The sequence below is a fragment of the Cetorhinus maximus genome, chromosome 4, assembly GCF_964194155.1.
Source record: "Cetorhinus maximus chromosome 4, sCetMax3.hap1.1, whole genome shotgun sequence".
Taxonomy (NCBI): domain Eukaryota; kingdom Metazoa; phylum Chordata; class Chondrichthyes; order Lamniformes; family Cetorhinidae; genus Cetorhinus; species Cetorhinus maximus.
In genome coordinates, this window is record NC_135882.1 from 64973615 (window position 1) to 64991716 (window position 18102).

The 18102-nt window shown below is 39.4% G+C and overlaps 1 protein-coding gene across 1 annotated transcript in view; it reads left to right on the forward strand.

The window, feature by feature from the left end:
* Positions 1 to 18102, forward strand: part of LOC144679654 (uncharacterized) — a 74283-nt gene extending 56181 nt beyond the window's left edge. Inside the window, exons 7-8 of the mRNA XM_078540256.1 lie at positions 15110 to 15277; positions 17545 to 18102. Of these exons, the coding sequence (XP_078396382.1) occupies positions 15110 to 15277; positions 17545 to 17754 (378 nt within the window). The 3' untranslated portion in view covers positions 17755 to 18102. The remainder of the gene's footprint in view (positions 1 to 15109; positions 15278 to 17544) is intronic.

Consider the following 18102-nt stretch of genomic DNA (forward strand, 5'->3'; position numbering starts at 1 on the left):
CTGACCAGAGCCAACCCTCTTCTACTACTGCTCCCAACTAACTGTGACTTAGTGTAACTTTCACACCGCACACTAGTCCCATGAACGTTGCTTGACACCACACCGCCACGCAGGCGCACTGCCCAATTCCTGCAGACATGGAAACCTCAGTCAACCCCCCCATTCAATGCACCACTGCCTTGCTGGAGTGGACATTCACCTGTTCAAGTAATAGGGAAGTTTGATTGCAAGTGGAAAATACAAAAGCAAGTGATTTTCCAGCCCAGCCACCCCATTATCATTTCCTCACAATATACAAAGTGTTACAAGAAACGTTGGCTTTTTTAAATCCATAAAACAATGCATTGGTAACAAACATTAACTCCAGTAATCAAACACAATTGAAGTACTCACTGAGGTAAAGAGGCTGCATGTAAGAGATTAAAGAGGTTTATTGGGTGTATTTTCAGACAGTAAGGACCCATGCAGTGTCTTAAAACTTTTGACACTGAGCGTCGTAATGCTGCAAGTAAAGCTGGATTATCCAGTTCTCTACTGATTAAAATGCAACTTTTAAGAGTGTTAATTAAGACCACACCCGTCTTCCCCCCTCTGATAATGAAGTGTCGATCATTGCATGCTGCAAGTGGATAAATGTTCCCCTTGCATTCTTCCATAGGTAAATAAATGGCTCTTGCCTTGATTATTATGTGTTTAACATTTGGCTTTTTATATGACAGGAAAGAAATATATAAAACAGAAGGAAAAAAAGCAAATGTGTTTCCTTCCTCCTGTAACAGAACTCTATTCAGAGTCTTCATCTAAATTCGAAATTGTATTCCTTCCCAAGACATGCTGCTGTTTATATAAATCTCATTTGCATGCAGAGGTAAATAAAAATATTGGCCTGGAATTTCTGCTCGATTGTGTTGGTCATTTTGCCCAACGTTGGCATAACAGCTGCAAAAGATTGTGGAATTTTAAAAGCAATTTTATTCAGCACATTTTTTGCGCTAGTTCTAAAAATATTGTGCTGGATGCAGGCCACACTCTCAAAATAGGCCATGCCTCTAGAGAAAATTAATCATCATTGGAAGTTTCCACTAACTGCACTCATTGGCAGGCCTTCAGGGAAGCTTTAAAATTTAAGGTGGTTCCTTTGGGTGAAAGAACAATAAAAACTTAAAAGTTTTTGAAAGTAATTTGTTTTAATTTACTAAAACTGACTCCTGTACCCAAATATAATCAGAAAATTGTTTTGTACATTTAAGTAAATTTCAGTAAAGCTAGCTTACTCAAAGGTGGTGAATTGATACGGATTAAAATTTTTTTGATTATCACTTAAATATTAGGAAATCTTTTTAAAAATGTGTTAGAATGCTACCTAACTGCACTGGTTCATGGAAATTTTGCATTTGGCAATATGCAAATAAGGTTGACAGAACCTCAGGGTTAGGGGTGGGGAAACAAAAAACGAGTGCAATTTGTGCCAGAATCGCCGATTGCTCCCAAAGTGGAAACTCTACCTCAATGGTAATTCAGCTGCTGTTTTTATTTAGAATACATTGCAGAAAATAAAGACTTTCTTGGATGTGTTATATAAATTCAAGCCTTACTTTACTTTCCATAATTAGTAATATATTTTCAAGAGCAGTAGCCTTAAGCCTGATTACACAGGGACCTCACTTTTTCCCGTCTAGTCCAAAAGCCACTCAAACTACAAATGTTGCTGTTATTCAACTAATTTGCAATCCATGTTTCTTTAGGTCCTGCAACATAAACATGTAATAAACAAACAAAGGAATTTGCATTTATATGACTTTTATGACCTCAGGACATCTCAAAGTACTTCACAACCTCTTCCAAAATGCTGCCAAATTCCACAACCAATTAAGTACTTTAGAACTGTCGTCACTGTTATATGAGGTAAGGAAACATAGCAATGAAGTGGATTTTTTACGTCCACCTGAGTGAGTACATGGAACCAAAGTTTAAAATCTCATGCAAAAGCCAGCACCTTCTTCAGCACTGCACTTAAGTGTCAGCCTAGATCATGTGGTCAAGTCTCTGGAGTGGGAATAGAAACTACAGCTTTCTGACTCAGAGGCAAGAGTGCTACCATTGATCCATGGTTGACACCAATATCATATAATGTATGTTTTACATAACAAAGAAGTTTCTGGCTAACAACAAACTCTGAGGGATCGAGAACAGCTTGATTATGGGACAAGCCAGTCTGGTATGATTGAAGACAGGATTCTTAAGTGGCATGAGTTGGATAACTTTCTTATCTACAATACCACCAAACTCACAAATACTTTTACCCTCACAATACCCTGCCGAATGTTGCAGAAGTGTAGCCCTCCCATCTATTTGCTGTTATCCTCCCAACCCTTCTTTCACTAAATGTCATACACCTAATGCTATAACAATGTCCCTTTTCTACCTGGCAACACAATGCCCCTTTTAGTCTATCTGACAATACAGTGCTCCTTCTAGTCAACCTGGCAATACAATGCCCTTCATAGAGTACTTGGAAATACAATGCCTTTCTTACTATATCTTAACAATAAAAGATGTCCTAGCAATACAATGCCATTATAAATGCAACATTTTAGATCACAACCTTTGCTTCCACCTTGTTGTGTATGTCTTTTTTTGCTGCCTTGTCTCTTTCTTTATCCATAGAAACAGAGGGCTTAAGAGCAGGAGAAGACCATTCAGCCCTCCAAGCCTGTTCCGCCATTCAATGAGATCATGGTTGATCTGGTTGTGATCTCAGCTCTACTTTGCCGTCTGCCCCCATATCCCCTAATTCCCTTGCATTCAGATGCCTGCTATATAGCTATTCACACTTCATTCAGACACAATCTTGGTCTCATTACTATACCCATTACCACTCTCTTTGGATTCTGCATTAGTCAGTCAATAGCTCGGTAGGTTAATCTCTCCTACCCTCCACACTACTTCAGACCTTCTCTTTTGTTCTTCCTGCTCACCCACCCACCTTTTCCACTGTCTTAAAAACGCTTACATTTCTATCTGCCTTCTGTTCTGATGAAAGGTCACCTGAAACATTAACTGTTCTCTCCATAGATGCTGCCTGACCTGCTGAGTGTTTCCAGCATCTTTTGCCTTTATTTCAGTTTTCCAGCATCTACACGCAGTAATTTGCTTTTGTATTTGTGGTTTGAGAGCGCTTGTCAAGGACATGTCATTAAAATGAGGCGTCAATGTATTTTTTTGTGTTGCTTCTTGATAGTATTGTCTTGTTTTGCTGCTTTTCACCCAACAGGTAGCACAGCCCAGCAGGTTTCAATTTTAAAAGTCGGTTTTCCCCATCAATCCAGTCCTAGTTGAAAATAGTGTCAAAAAGTTCTATTCTTCCTTACATCTGTACTTAACGTTTGAACCAGGAACCTTTTATTTCTCAGAATCAGGAACCTTTTATTTCTCAGAAGTCAAATATTGCCTGTCCATAGTCGTTTGTATATGTTTGAAAAAGACTTAAAAATCTACTTAATTTGCTTGAACTTAAGTAAACTCTGAGCAAGAGAAAAGATAGCTAGTCCCGGATTCTCTTCCAAAATGCTGCCAAACTCTACAACCCAATCTTTTTCCAAAGGTTGGCAGGAGAAACTGTAGCTGAACAATGGGCTAACTGCAAAGAAGAAATGGTTCGGGCACAGTCAAGATATATTCCCTCAAGGTAGGGCAAACAAATTCAGAACTCCCTGCATGGAATGGAGATAACGAAAAAAAAGTGTGCTTATGACAGGTGTCAAGTAGAAAATACGATTGAGAACCAAGCTGAATATAGAAGATTCAGAGGAGAGGTGAAGAAGCAAATAAGACAAGCAAAGTGGGATTATGAGAAAAGACTGGCAGCCAATGTAAAGGGGAATTCCAAAGTCTTCTTTAGGTGCATAAATAGTAAAAGGGTGGTAAAAGGAGGAGTAGGGCCAATTAGGAAGCAAAAAGGGGATTTACACATCGAGACAGGGAACATGGCTGAGGTTTTATATGGGTACTTTGCATCTGTCTTTACCAAGGAAGCAGATGCTACCCTGGCCATGGTGACAGAGGAGGAAACTCTTGTCACTATAACGGTTCAAAATTGATGAGAAGGTATTGGATAAACAGTTGGTACTTAAAGTTGACAAGGTACCAGGACTGGGAGATGCACCCAAGGATATTGAAGGAAATGAGAGTGCAAATGGCAGGGGCACTGGCCATAATTTCAGTCTTCCCTAGACTCAGGGGAGGTGCCAGAGGACTGGAGAATTGCAAACATTATGCCCTTGTTCAAAAAAGTTTGTGAGGATAAGCCCAGCAATTACAGACCAATCAGTTTAACATCAGTGGTGGGGAAGCTTCTACAAACAATTATTCGGGATAGAATTAATAGTCATATGGAAAAATGTGGGTTGATTAGGAAGAGCCAGCATGGATTTCTTAAGGGAAAATTGTGTTTAACTAACTTGGAGTTTTTTTGAAGAGAGTTGATGAGGGTAATGCTGTTGATGTGGTGTACAAGGACTTCCAAAAGGCATTCGATACAGTGCCGCACAACAGACTTATGAGAAAAGTTATAGCTCATGGAATAAAAGGGACAATAACAATGTGGATACAAAATTGACTGAGTAATAGGAAACGGAGCAATGGTTAATGGATATTTTTGGGCTGGAGGAAGGTTTGTCGTGGAGTTCCCCAGGGATCGGTATAGGGACCCTTGCTTTTCCTGATATATATTAATGGTCTAGATCTTGGTGTGCAGGGGATAATTTCAAAGTTTGCAGATAATAGTTTACAATGCTTCCAAGTTTCTTGTGAGGACAACAGTATAGAACTTCAAAAAGGGCATAGACAAGTTGTGGAGCGGGCAAATAGATGGCAGATGAAGTTCAATGCAGGGAAGTGAGATATGATTCATCTTGACAGGAAGAACTTGGAGAGACAATACAAAATAAGGGCCTACACTCTAAAGGGCATTCAGGAGCAGAGGGAACTGGGTGTAAATGTGCATAAGTCATTAAAGGTGGCAGGATAGGTTGGGGGGAGCAATTAATGAAGCATACAGTATCCTAGGCTTTATTAATACAAGAGCAAGGAGGTTTTGCTGAACCTGTATAGGACACTAGGTAGACCTCAGCTAGAGTATTGTGTACAATTCTGGGTGCCACACTTTAGGAATGATGTGAACGCATTGGAGAGAGTGCAGAAGAGGTTTACAAAAATGGTTCCAAGGATGAGAAACTTCAGTTATGAAGATGGATTGGAGAAGTTTGGGATTGTTCTCCTTGGAGAGAAGGCTAAGAGGAGATTTGATAGAGGTGTTCAAAATCATGAGGGGACTGGGCAGAGTAGGTAGGGAGAAAATGTTCCGCTTGTAAAAGGATCGACAATGAGAGGGCACAGATTTAAAGTGGTTTGCAAAAGAAGCAAAGATGATTTGAGAAAAAACTTTTTCACACAGCAAGTGATTCGGGTCTGGAATGCACTGTCTGGAAGTGTGGTGGAGACAGTTTCAATCGAGGCATTCAAGAGGACATTAGATGATTATTTAATAGAAATAATATGCAGGGTTATGGAGAAAAGGCGGGAGAATGACACCGAGTCCGAATGCTCATTTGGGGAGCTGGTGCAGACACAATGGGCCAAATGGCCTCCTTCTGCACTGTAACAATTCTGAAATATCAGGACCATTTTCCCATAATAAAATCCCCACGAATACTTTCCTAATTACTACTACGTGCCAACCTCCATTTGCTACACTGCAGATTAATGTAAATCCTTGATCCAAGAATGCTATCAGATCTGAATACCCTTGGTTTTCTATAATAATGGACAGTTGTGGAATTTCATCCCAAAGTCCCAGTAAAATTCCCTCATAACACACCACCTCTTAGATGGCAAAACACCCCAGTTATTAGATAGACCATCTTCCAGCTAAATTCCTGCACCTTGCATATTTTGTCCATGTCAATTTAGCTATTACACCTGGATATGCTCAAAACAACAATGGGGACTATAAGATTAGTTAACCAACTCAATCAACAATAAGCTTGTATCAAACCATGGTTAACCACACTTGGAATACTGTGCGCAGTTCTCATCGCCATATTATATAAAAGATATAGAGGCGCTACAGAAGCTGTTAAAAAAAAAAGTTTGCAAGGATTATACCAGAATTGTAAGGTCATTGCCATCAAGAAAGGAACAGGCTGGCTCTTTGTTTTGAAAAGAGGCTGAGGAATGATCTCATAGTGGTCTTTAAAAATATGAAAGATTTTGATAGAATAGACACAAAGGGTTTCCACTTGTAGGGAAGATCAAAAGTAGAGGCTATCAATATAAGATAGTCATGAAGAAATCAAATAACGAAATCAGAAGAAACTTCTTTGTCCAGAGAATGGTGAAAATGTGGAACTTGCTTCCACAGAGGGTAGTTCAGGCAAATTGTACAGGTGCACTCTCCACTTGCCTGGATGAGTGCAGCTATAGCGACACAAGAAGCTAGACACAATCCAGGACAAAGCAGCCTTCTTGATTGGCACCCCATCAACAACCTCCAACATTCACTCCCTCCACCACCGACACACAGTGGTAGCAGTGTGTACCATTACAAGATGCACTGCAGGAACTCACCAAAGCTCCTTCGACAGCACCTTTGAAACCTGTGACCTCTACCACCTGGAAGATAAAGGGCAGCAGACGCATGGGAACGCCACCAGCTGCAAGTTCCCCTCCAAGCTACACATCATCCTGATTTGGAACTATATCTCCGTTCCTTCACTGTCGCTGGGTCAAAATTCTGTAACTCCCTAACAGCACTCTGGGTGTACCTACACCACATGGACTGCAGTGGTTCAAGGTGGTGGCTCACTACCACCACCTTCTCAAGGCTAATTGGGGATGGGCAATTAAAATGCTGGCCTAGCTAGCCATGCCCATGTCCTGTGAAATAATAAAAAAAACTGAAGTGGAAACTAGATATGATGGAGAAGGGAATAGAGGGTTGTGCTAATAGCATTAAATGGAGGATGATATTATCGAGTGGAGCATAAACCTCTCAGGTTGGGCTGAGTCACCTGTTTGTGTGTGCTATATGTTCTTTTATTGGCAGAGTTATATAGAAGAGCCAATTAAATCACTCCAGATCATTTTTGAAAAATCATTTCAGTTGCTCTTTTGAATATTATGATCAGCTAAGGACTTACCCCTCAAAATAAGGTTTGTTGTAAAAAAAAGTCACAAAACCACAAAAGTGATTCCACTTTGAAATGCCTCTAATATTTTTCATCAGAGAATTAGGTTCTTTGAGAAGCTGGAATTCACTAGGCTTGTGAAAGCTGTCAGGTCAAAGGAAGCCAAGAAATAAGCAACAGCATGTGCCACAGTGACCGTGTGTTGACAGTTCGTGGAGAAAACTCTGAGCATGTGTTGGGGCTGCTTCCATTGTGAATCTAATAAAACCAACCATGTCTGAGAGGAGGATGTTAAGATGATTGACAGCAAGCTGGCAGTTGCATAAATGCTTGAACTTGCTGTTGTAAACTTCGTCCTCTCCTACTCCTCTGCATTGAAGGAAAATTACAAATAGTTGAAGCACTCAGAACCACTTCTAGGCATAATTATCAAAACCACACAAAACATAAACTTCCAATATTTTAAGTACAAAAATGTGAATTGCATGAAAACCACCCACCTGAGGTCTGTCAAATTCATGTCTAACAAGTGTGATTTACTTTTAAATGTCCAGCTTTCTGTTGCAATTGATGAAAGCTCTAAAATACGTGAAGATCCAGCAATTGCCATACTCTTAATGGAGGAACTGGAATGATCAGAAATATCCATGTTGCTATTCCAGCCCAGAAATTTTGGAATAATTTTGATAAACAGAAAAATGTTTTGCCAATTTACTAAGTCTACAAGTTAGTAGTTTGACAACTTCCTAAAGCCATCAGACTTCAAGATTTCTTGATCCACGATCCATCATTTATTTGATGTCAAGTCAATTCTTAAGTTCCTTAGTGTGATCACAAATGCTCTTGGTTTTATTCATTTAGAACCTTGTGTAGTATACATATGAACTCCCCCAATTTTTCAAATGGGTATCAGTTGGAGACTCATACATACAAAACAAATGATATTGTTGAAGCAACTGCAATGTTGCTTAGAGCAAAGTACTCCCTTCACAGAATTTTTGCTCAGTCAGAAATATGAAGCTGTATGCAATCAGATTAACTGTAAAGAGGATCACTATTTATTGTATGGTGCAATTTGAGAGAGAATAAGACTGCCTAAGAGGGTGGTAGAGGCAGAAACCCTAATCACATTAAAAAAACACTTGGATATGCACTTGGTGTTATATAACCAGGATGAGAGGAGTGCACTGTTGATCTAGCTCCTCGACTCCACAGGTCGCAATGTTAGTTAAAATGTGCAATTCACTCACCAAAATGGTCAATTATTTACCTTTGCTACTGTTACCTAAAATATAAGAGACTTTAACCAGGCTTCTTTCAATAAACAACAAACATATTTAGTTTTATAATTATAAAACCTGTCTTGTTGAATGAAAAGGCAAAGCTTATTAACATGAAATTATACTAATTACTCTTTCGAGATAACCTAAGTCTCTCTTTCGCACACACCCAAGAAAGATAAAAATAGAGGAATTCTGCTAAAGGTCAAAAGTCAACGGTTCAAAGAGAAAAGGATAGATAGTGGAGTCCTTGAAATGGTACCCGGGTTATATGGTTGGTGTCTCAATCAACTAAACAATCGATGACTCTTGTAGTGCTTTTCAGGTGGAAAGAGGAACACTCGCAGGTAGTCAAATAGAGCTACTTAGGAGCAGCTTATATTCACTTCTGGCTGTGGACGGGCCCTGGTCTGCAAAAAGGCTGTTGTCTAATTCTCGAGCAGTGGGTGGTCCTCCTTCCCAAAGCAAAACCAAAACCAACTTTTAACAGTTCCCGGCATGTTTTTTTTCCAGAGCCATAAAGAGGTTTCCAGCTGCTTTACAACTGCTTAATTACCTTTTCTTGTAAATGGATGTCTCTTCTGAGAAAAGCAGAGTTCTTGCATTAACCCTTTGAGGAACAGTGTCTTTTAAGACACACATTCTTCCAGGATGTTCTTAGCCTTTGAAGATGAACCATTTTCTGTGTTTAAAGTGTTCATCACATGATGGACCAAATGCTGGAAAGTGGGATTAGATTGGATAGCTCTTTTCAGCCCAAGCAGACACGATGGCTGAATGGCCTCCTTTGCCATAAATCTTTAGATGAGACACCGGTTTGGGAATTCAAGAACAGGCTGGAATACCTACATCCGTAAGGTATTAAAATAATTAGGATTGAAGCCAGAATTCTTTGATAGCAAGCTGCAGAAGAATATGAATTACAGCCTGCCATGTGTATACTGGTTAGTTTATATTTGACAACACAACTTGGAAACCAATATTGGAGCTCTTTGACTAGCAAGCATGATAAATAGAAAGCACTGATGTGACATTTATCATCTGTGATGCCTTTTCAAATGGATGAACCACTGTTGTAATTTTTCATCATGCCATTGACTAAAATTTGATGCTTTCCCATAATTTTAATGCATTGATAGAACAAAAGACAATTTGTTAATTATCTTTCTGAGCCATTCCCCACATACAAGGTTCTTAAAGTGCCATTAATTTTGGCACCAGTGGCTGGAATTGTCATCGTTTTTGCCAGCATCAAGGAAGTACCACCCTGTATCGATATTGAAAGTTCATTCTCCCAAATGAAAATCTTTAAAAAGTGACAGGGAGAAGTGAAGGAATTCCAAAAATAAACAATGATTTATTATGTTTGTTTCATGAACAATGATTAATTTAAAATTATATATTACGTTTACTGTTCTACCAATTACTTCATCAGTGGTTTTGCAAGTGAAACTACCAATTTTTATGCAACACCATCCCCGCCTCTGCATCCCCAAAAATACCAAACTTGGTGTACCCATATTAAAAATCAAACTGCAAAAAAAATTACACTGAAAACCAGGAAGCTTATTTTGTCACACACAGAATTGAAGAGTGCCTACAACACAGGAGGCCATTCGGCCTGTTGTAATTACCAGCTCTGCAAGAACAATCCAGCTAGTCCCACTCCCCCACCCTTGCCCCGTAGCCCTGCAAGTTTTTCCCTTCAAGTACTTATTCTAATTCCCTTTTGAAAGATAATTAAATCTGCTTCCATCACACTCTGTCAATGCAATCCAGATCATAACCACTGTGCAAAAAACGTTTTCCTCATGCCACTTTTGGTTAATTTGCCAATCACTTTAAATTGGTATCATGTGGTTTTTGACCTGTGTGCCAATGGGATCAATTTCTGTTTTTACTCTCATCATTTCAAGCAGCTTTATCAAATTTCCTTTCAAACTACTCTTCTTTAAGTAGAATAACCACAGGATCTCAACATAATTGAAGTGCTTCAACCCTGGAAGCATTCTAGTAAATCTTCTCTGCACTCTAAGGGCTTCACATCCTTCCAAAAGAGCAGTGCCCAAGTTTGGATGACACCAGTTGTAGCCAAAGAGTATTTTAATCTCAAATGTTAATCAGAAGTTCCTTGCTTTTATACTCTCAGCCTCTATTGATAGAACCCAGGATCCTGTATACTTTTTTAAATCACTGTAAACCAGCCCTGCCACCTTCAATGATTTGTGCACATAAACCCAATAGAGTATCTCTGTTCCTGCCCCCTTTAGAATTGTGCCCTTGGCTTATGTTGTCCTGTCTCTTTCTTCCAACCAAAATGTATCACTTCAAACTTTGCTGTATTAAATTTCATGTCAAATGTATTCCATTCCACCAGCCTATGCCCATTGAAGTCTATCACTGTCCTCCTCACTTTACTACATTTCTAAGTTTTATGTAATCTGAAAATTTTGAACTTGTGCTCTGTATCATCAAGTCATTACTATATATCACAAAAAGCAGTGGTCCTAATGCCAACTCCTGGGGAACCCCATGTATACCTTTCTCCAGTCCAAAAGGCAATGATTCATCATTATTCCCTGTTTCCCATCACCTAGCTGCTAGTTTTGTACCCATACTGCCACCCGCCCCCCCACCCCACTCACTTTTCTTCCATGGGCTTTAATTTTGCTGACAAGCTGATTATGTGACACTTTATCAAATGTCTTTTGGAAGTTCATATACACACCAATTGCATTACCCTCATCAAGGTAATTAGTCTTTAACTAATCCATTCTAATTTACCTCAATTAATCTGCACCTATCCAAGTGACTGTTAATTTTGTCTTGGAATATCATTTCTAAATGCTTCCCCACCACTGAGATTAAAAGGGCTGACCTTTATTTGCTGGCTTATCCTTGCACTCTTTTTTGAGAAGGGTGTAATATTTGTAATTCTCTGGGATCACACCAGTATCTAAGGAGATTGGAAGGTTATGGCCAGAGCCTCCTCATTTTCCACCTTTACTTTCCTCAGCAATCTAAAATGCATTGCATCCGGACCTGCATTCTTATCTACTATAAGTAAAACTAGCCTTTCCAGTACCACCTCTTTACCAATTTTTAGCCCATCCAATATCACAACTACCTCCTCTTTCACCTTAACTTTGGTGAAGACTGATGCAAAGTACACATTTAGTATCTCAGCCATGCCCTCTGCCTCCGTGTGGAACTTTTTTTTTTGCCTCCCTAATTTGCACCATCCCTATTATGACATGTCCACTATTTATATACATATAGAATATACTTGGATTGCCTTTTACTTTAGCTTCCTATACTCTCTCATTGCCTCTCTGATGTCCTTTTTCATTTCCTCTCTGAACTTGCATATTCAGTCTGGTTCTTACTTGTTTTTAATCAACTTGGCATCTATCATGCACCCATTTTGTTTCATCTTATTCTTTCTATCTCACCATCCAGGAAGCTCCAATTTTGATTGTCCTACCTTTTCCTCTCTTGAAAATGTAACTTGACTGTAGCTAAACCATCTCCTCTTTAAAAGCCTCCATCCATTGTTCAATTTCTTTTTTGCCCGACCAACTTTTGATTCGAATTTACCAAGACCAGATCTGTTTTCAGTCTGAAATGGGTCCTCCCCAATGAGCTATTTTTGCTCCCTGTCCTTTTCCATAGCTAATCTAAACCTTATGATACTATGATCACTGTTACTTAAATGTTCCCCTACTGACACTTGCTCCCCCTGACCCACCTCATTTCCCCAGAACCAGATTCAAAGTCTCCTGCCTCATTGGGCTAGAAATGTGCTTAAGAAAATTTGCCTGAACACACTTCAGAAATCCTCCTCTCTGCTCTTTATACTGTTATCCCAGTGTATATTCGGATAATTGAAATCCCGTTATCACCCGATAGTTCTCATACTTCTAATTTCCCTGTGAATTTGTTCCTTTATTTCATTCCCACTAGTTGATGGCCTATAGAATACATGCATTAGTGTAATGGCACCTCTATTGTTTCTTAACTTGAGCCTAATAGATTATGTCCTTGATCTCTCCAAGACTGCCAATATTTTTAAGCAATATTGTCACCTGCCCCTCCACACCACCGTTTTGTTTGCTTCCCTATCTTTCCTTAACAACTTGTATCCAGTAATATTTAGTATTCAGTCCTGTCCTTTTTGGAGCCAGGTCTCCATTATCGCTACATCATATTACCATGTGGCTTTTTGCACCTGTAGCTCACCAAACTTATATATACTGGCACAGGGAACCTAATTTAGATCTTTTTGTATTTGTTCATAGTCTGGTCCCATTTAATATCTTACTATTGCTTACTTTAGTGCTGTCTGTCTCTCCTAATCCTTTGTGCACCTTGTAACTCTTTTCTAATGGTATATCCTCTGCCAAATTAAACCCTCCCCCAAAATGTAGCGAACCTCCCTGCGAGAACATTGGTCCATTCTCGATGGAGTTGTAACCCATTCAACTGGTACAATTTTAATCTCCCCAAGAAATGGTCCCAATGTTCCCGTCATCTAAAGCCCTCCCTCAATCTCTCCAGCCACATTCATCTAATCTGTTCTATTTTTGTACTCTCAAGCATGTGGCACAGGTAGCATTCCAGAGTTTATTACCTTTGAGGTCCTGTTTATTCTCTTTTCTACCTCCCTAAAATCTGCTTGCAACCCTTCATCCCTCCTTCTACCCATCTCATTGGTACTGATATGGATCATGACCTGTGGCTGTTCACCCTTCCCCTTCAGAATGTTTAACAGCCACTAAACATGACATTCTGAACCCTGGCACCAGGGAGGCAACACACTGTCCTGGAATCGATTCTGTGGCTGCAGAAATACCTGTCTGTTCCTCTAATCCCTTATCACTGTTGCATTCCTGATCTTCTTCCCTCCATAACCACCCCCCCCACCATTACAGCTGAGCTACCCATGCTGCTTTAGACTTGGCTGAGAACTGAATACCAATTAGAGAACAAGGCATAGTCAGGGACCTCCTGCACTACTTGCATGCTCCGTGTTGTCTGTCTGCCGGTCACCTAGCTTCTCGCTACCTGCACTCTGTTAAGATGCACAGGTGACCACCTTCTGAAACGTGCTATCCATATAATGCTCAGCCTCACAAATGCTCCAAAACTTGCAGCTCTAACTCCTCCATCTGATGATACTGCCTGCATATGTTGTTGAGCAAGTCACAAGAACTGTCCTGGAGTTTCCACATGGCGTCGCATGTGCATTCAACTGAGATGCCCTGCCGTGTCTTGCATTTGTGAATGAACCACAAACTAATAAATTCTTATTTGCCTTGAAAGTAGTGTTAAAGGGGGCGACTCATCAATAATCAAATGGAGAGTTCAGAGGAGCAGACGATTTATCATACATTTTGGAAATTCACCAGGGTGCTGAAGAAAAGCCTTGTGTGAAACTTTGAAGTATAGACACGCATCCTTTAAATCTATGGTGTTACGACCAGGATGGGAGGATTGCACGAATTATCAAGCCCCATTACTCTGCAGGCCATACCATTAATTTAAATGTTTAATTTTTTCACTGAAATGGCCAATTGTGTATTTATACTTCTAGTACCCAGAAGAAAAGAGCTTCAGACTAGGCTTCCTTCAAAAAATTCAATGATTAATTTACTTTAAAACAAAACTTCTTTTCACAAGTTGCAAGTACTGGTTAACACACAATTGTAATCAGGAGGTATAACTATCTCTTCCGAAAGAATTCCCCCAGCACACACACAGACAAAGGACAAACAGATAAGAGTCTCTCTGCAGAGATGCATTTTGGAGGATGGGCGTTATAAAATAAAGTATAAAGTTCACAGGGTCTCAACGCTGTCCACCTGGAGTTCCCTCGTGTGAAGACAGGCCCGCTGATACCAGTGGATGCCTGGAAATTCTCACCAACTGGTCTCAGCTTTGCAGGTCCAAATGCAGACTAGTTACACTCAGATGAGGGTTCTCTGGCTACAGGTTGATAGCCACATACAATTTTAGGCAAGGTAGAAAGAGGGAGCCAGCTAGGGTAGCCTTCCTTCCTCAGTTTGTTCCCCAACAAAACTGAAAGTTTGAACCTGTGGCTTTGCTCTGCCCTGTGATTGCCTTTTTGTCTTCTAGCTTTTCATTAATTAAAAAGCTTTTCAGTTCAAAACAAAACTCCTTCTCAAGTACCACATAGGTGGTGATTTCTTGGAAGAGGCCTGCTTGTTGACAATTCCAAGGAGAACTTATGACTTCTAAAAATAACCAAGGTTAGCATCCAATGCCAGGTCCTTCCATTTTGTAAAAGAAAAATACAGTCTTGAGAGATATGATTCTAACTATGGACACTTGCTTGAATAACCGTAATTTGCTACACTCCACATTGGCATAGAAAGTTTAATCTCAGTTGATCCATCTACAATAGGAGAAAAATCTTCTCTTTTGCATGTGTGAGGTTAACTCAATTGCCTGGGCATCAGTTGCCTACTTAACTCTCTCCATAGATAGCAACAAGTGGTATAAGGGGACCTAAAAGAACTAGATGAAAAACCGATGTACAAAATGTGGGGGGGGAGAGAGGGGGAATTAGGCAAGTGAATAAATATAAACTTAAATTCAACTGATGTGCAATTATCTTTGTAGCTGCATTGTTTGAACCAAGGAAAGAGTTCTATAGAGCTGAACGGACTATCACTTCGGAACCAACTGGCTGTACTGGAAAAACGCCAATCCAATATTACATTGGAAAATACTCAGCTAAAGAGAGAGAAAGCCAATCTAGTTGAGCATATCTCTGAATTACATAAACAGGTATTTTGACATATTTACCTAGAAATTATTCAAAAAATTATTAGTTCATGGTGGCTGCCATTATAAATACAGGAAAAAAACCCAGCAATTTGTGGCAAGGAATAGATTGCTAGGAGTTGCGAATTGCCACAAATTGCTGGACAATTTGCACCCTCCGCCAATCTCCTCTATGAGTGTCAAATTGCTGCATTTATGCTGCAAATACAAATGTATCTCAGCAAAGCCATTTAGTGCTGTTATTTTATGCCATAAGAAACCTGTTAATGACACGATTTATGGCCCTGACGTGCCATTCAACATTAGAGGTCCAGAAAGGGAAGAACTAAAACTGTGGAGTCTAACTCCTGCGGGCAGTAAACTGTTTCTAGACTTCTAATTTTTTTCTTCTAATTTTTCCTTTGTCTCTTTATCCAATCTTTCTTTCCCTCTGTTTCTAATTTAATTATATTCAACCAGTTTCCTCTGCAGTCATTCACTCAGTTTCTTTATCCTTAATTAAGGAGATAAGACCATTCATGAGGCTCCACATGCACTGTTGATGTTGCCATGCTATTATCAACTTGCATTTCCAGCAATTTACGACACAAATACAATCTAAAGGGTGAGGTTAAAACAATTCAGGCACTACTACAATTTCTAGGCTATTAATTTGTAATGGCCCGGGTAAATCAGAAATTATGGTAGTATTTTGTATCATGAAACAAATTCCTTTAAGCCATATGAGCACTGTTATCCTCCTTCAACCAAAATGCATAAAATTGGTTCAAATCCAAAAATGCTTCCCAAATTCCTGATGGATACTGAAATTACATTCTGATCTATGACAGATTTTGACAATTTGAGAATGACTTGAGAATACTTTAGTCCAATATTAAAGACTACTGGAATAGGATTCTTACTTTTTAAGCAGGGCTAGTGGAACTTGGTTTCATCGCAGATTTCATGAATGTTCAACCCTTTTAATCATGGGAAAAACTATCCCATGATCTATCACCAACTCGCCCCTCGCAGCTTGTGCTCTGGCTTGAATGCTGCTGCATATTCTGGTCAGGTTGTGAAAGGGGTGGGGGAAGAACACTCCCAAGACTATTTGGAAAGGGGTAGGTGGTTTTGTTAACAATTCACCAGATTAAGCTGGGGTGCCATCTGTAGTCATCCTGAGAAGATGTTGATGGGCCTTCTCATTCTCAGTACTTCTACTATCATGTTACATAAGAAATTCCTGAATGTCGTCCAAATCAGGATGGTGTGTGACTTGCAGGTGATAGTGCTTCCATGGAATTGCTGCTCCTCTCATTTTCAACGTAAGAGGTCAAAGAGGGGAAGTAGGTTCAAGTAACTTTTGAGTTGCTGTGTATTCCTAAAGACAGTACTCACTGCAGGTAGTGCACGAATGATGCTCTATTCTGTCGGTGTCAAGCTTCCTGGCTTTTGGTGAAACTGCATCAAACTAGGCAAGGATTCTATCACACTCTACTGAGCGCCCAGCCTGGAACCAGCCGTTATGGCCATGTAGCTGGTTCAGTTAGGTTCCTGAGCCTTCAGTCATTGCTTATGCTGGGTAATTGTGTACAATTCTGCAGCGACACACTATAATCACATACAAGTTCAGATTTCCCATATCATTCCACTGACATCTTGATATCAGTTATGCTGCCGAGCAGAGAAATGGAAAGGAGGACACCATAAAGTAATTTCAGGCCGATTCACGTACATCTCTCTATGACACCCAAGCGCTCAGATCTTATAATTCTCATAAATATAAACAAAGTAACATCTAACACAATAAGTATATTGTTAAATTAATGTAAAGGTATCTTAAGTAGTGCATTGACTATTTAAAATTGCACTCCCCAATCTAGCTAGTCCTTCCTATCTGATAAATGAATCAAATAGCCTTCACATTGAGCAAAGAATGGGTTGAAAAGTTACTTCACACAGTAAAAGTAGCAGTAATTTTTGTAATCCTTATTTATTCTTAAATCACTTAGTCATAAGTGATCCATTTTAATTCTGCTTCTCAGTACTTTAAAAGTTATGACAGAAGCAACTGCAATTGAATTAACACGGACTTGATCATAATGTAAAATAGCTGGAAAGTTGCAGTTCTGCATAATTAAATGAATGTGTGCAGTACAGTGGGCATAAGCCAACTCAAACAATTGCCAAAAGGATACAAATGTAAATATTCATGTAGGCCTAATTAAATGTTAACATAACATGCTTCTCTGATGATTTTTGTACGTCTGTTGCATTGCCAAATACAGATTTCTGAAAAAGATGATGAAATTCTTCGCATGAAAGGATATATTCATACACTAGCTCAGGACCTAGGAAGCCTGAAATCTCAACTCAAGATGGAAAGTTCTCTGCGTTCAGAAAGTTGGAAAGAGATTTCTTGCATTGCTGACACCATGAAGCAAGTAGCAAACACAATGAACAAAAGGAATGCAAACCCCACTTCAATTCTTTCTTAATTTTACAAAACAATTGTATCAAACTGTCTTTCAGTGTGAAAAGTTTAAGTTATAAAAGGAGGGTGGGGGGGTGGGGAGAGAAAGGGCACAGGAGGGAGTTGAAGAATACAGTTTTAAATCTTGTGATAAAAGATTCAATGAAGAAGGGTAACTGGCATAACAATTCTGAATTTATAGCATGCATACTAAGGTGAGTTGCAAATCTTTAGTTTTTAAGGCCTTTCACATCATAAAAGTTCAAATAAAACTTTTCCAAAGATGCAAGTACAGTCAAGATTAAAAACTATCCAATAGAATTCATCCCAGTATGTGTATATTCAATTCTGAGTAATAAATATTGTATTGATT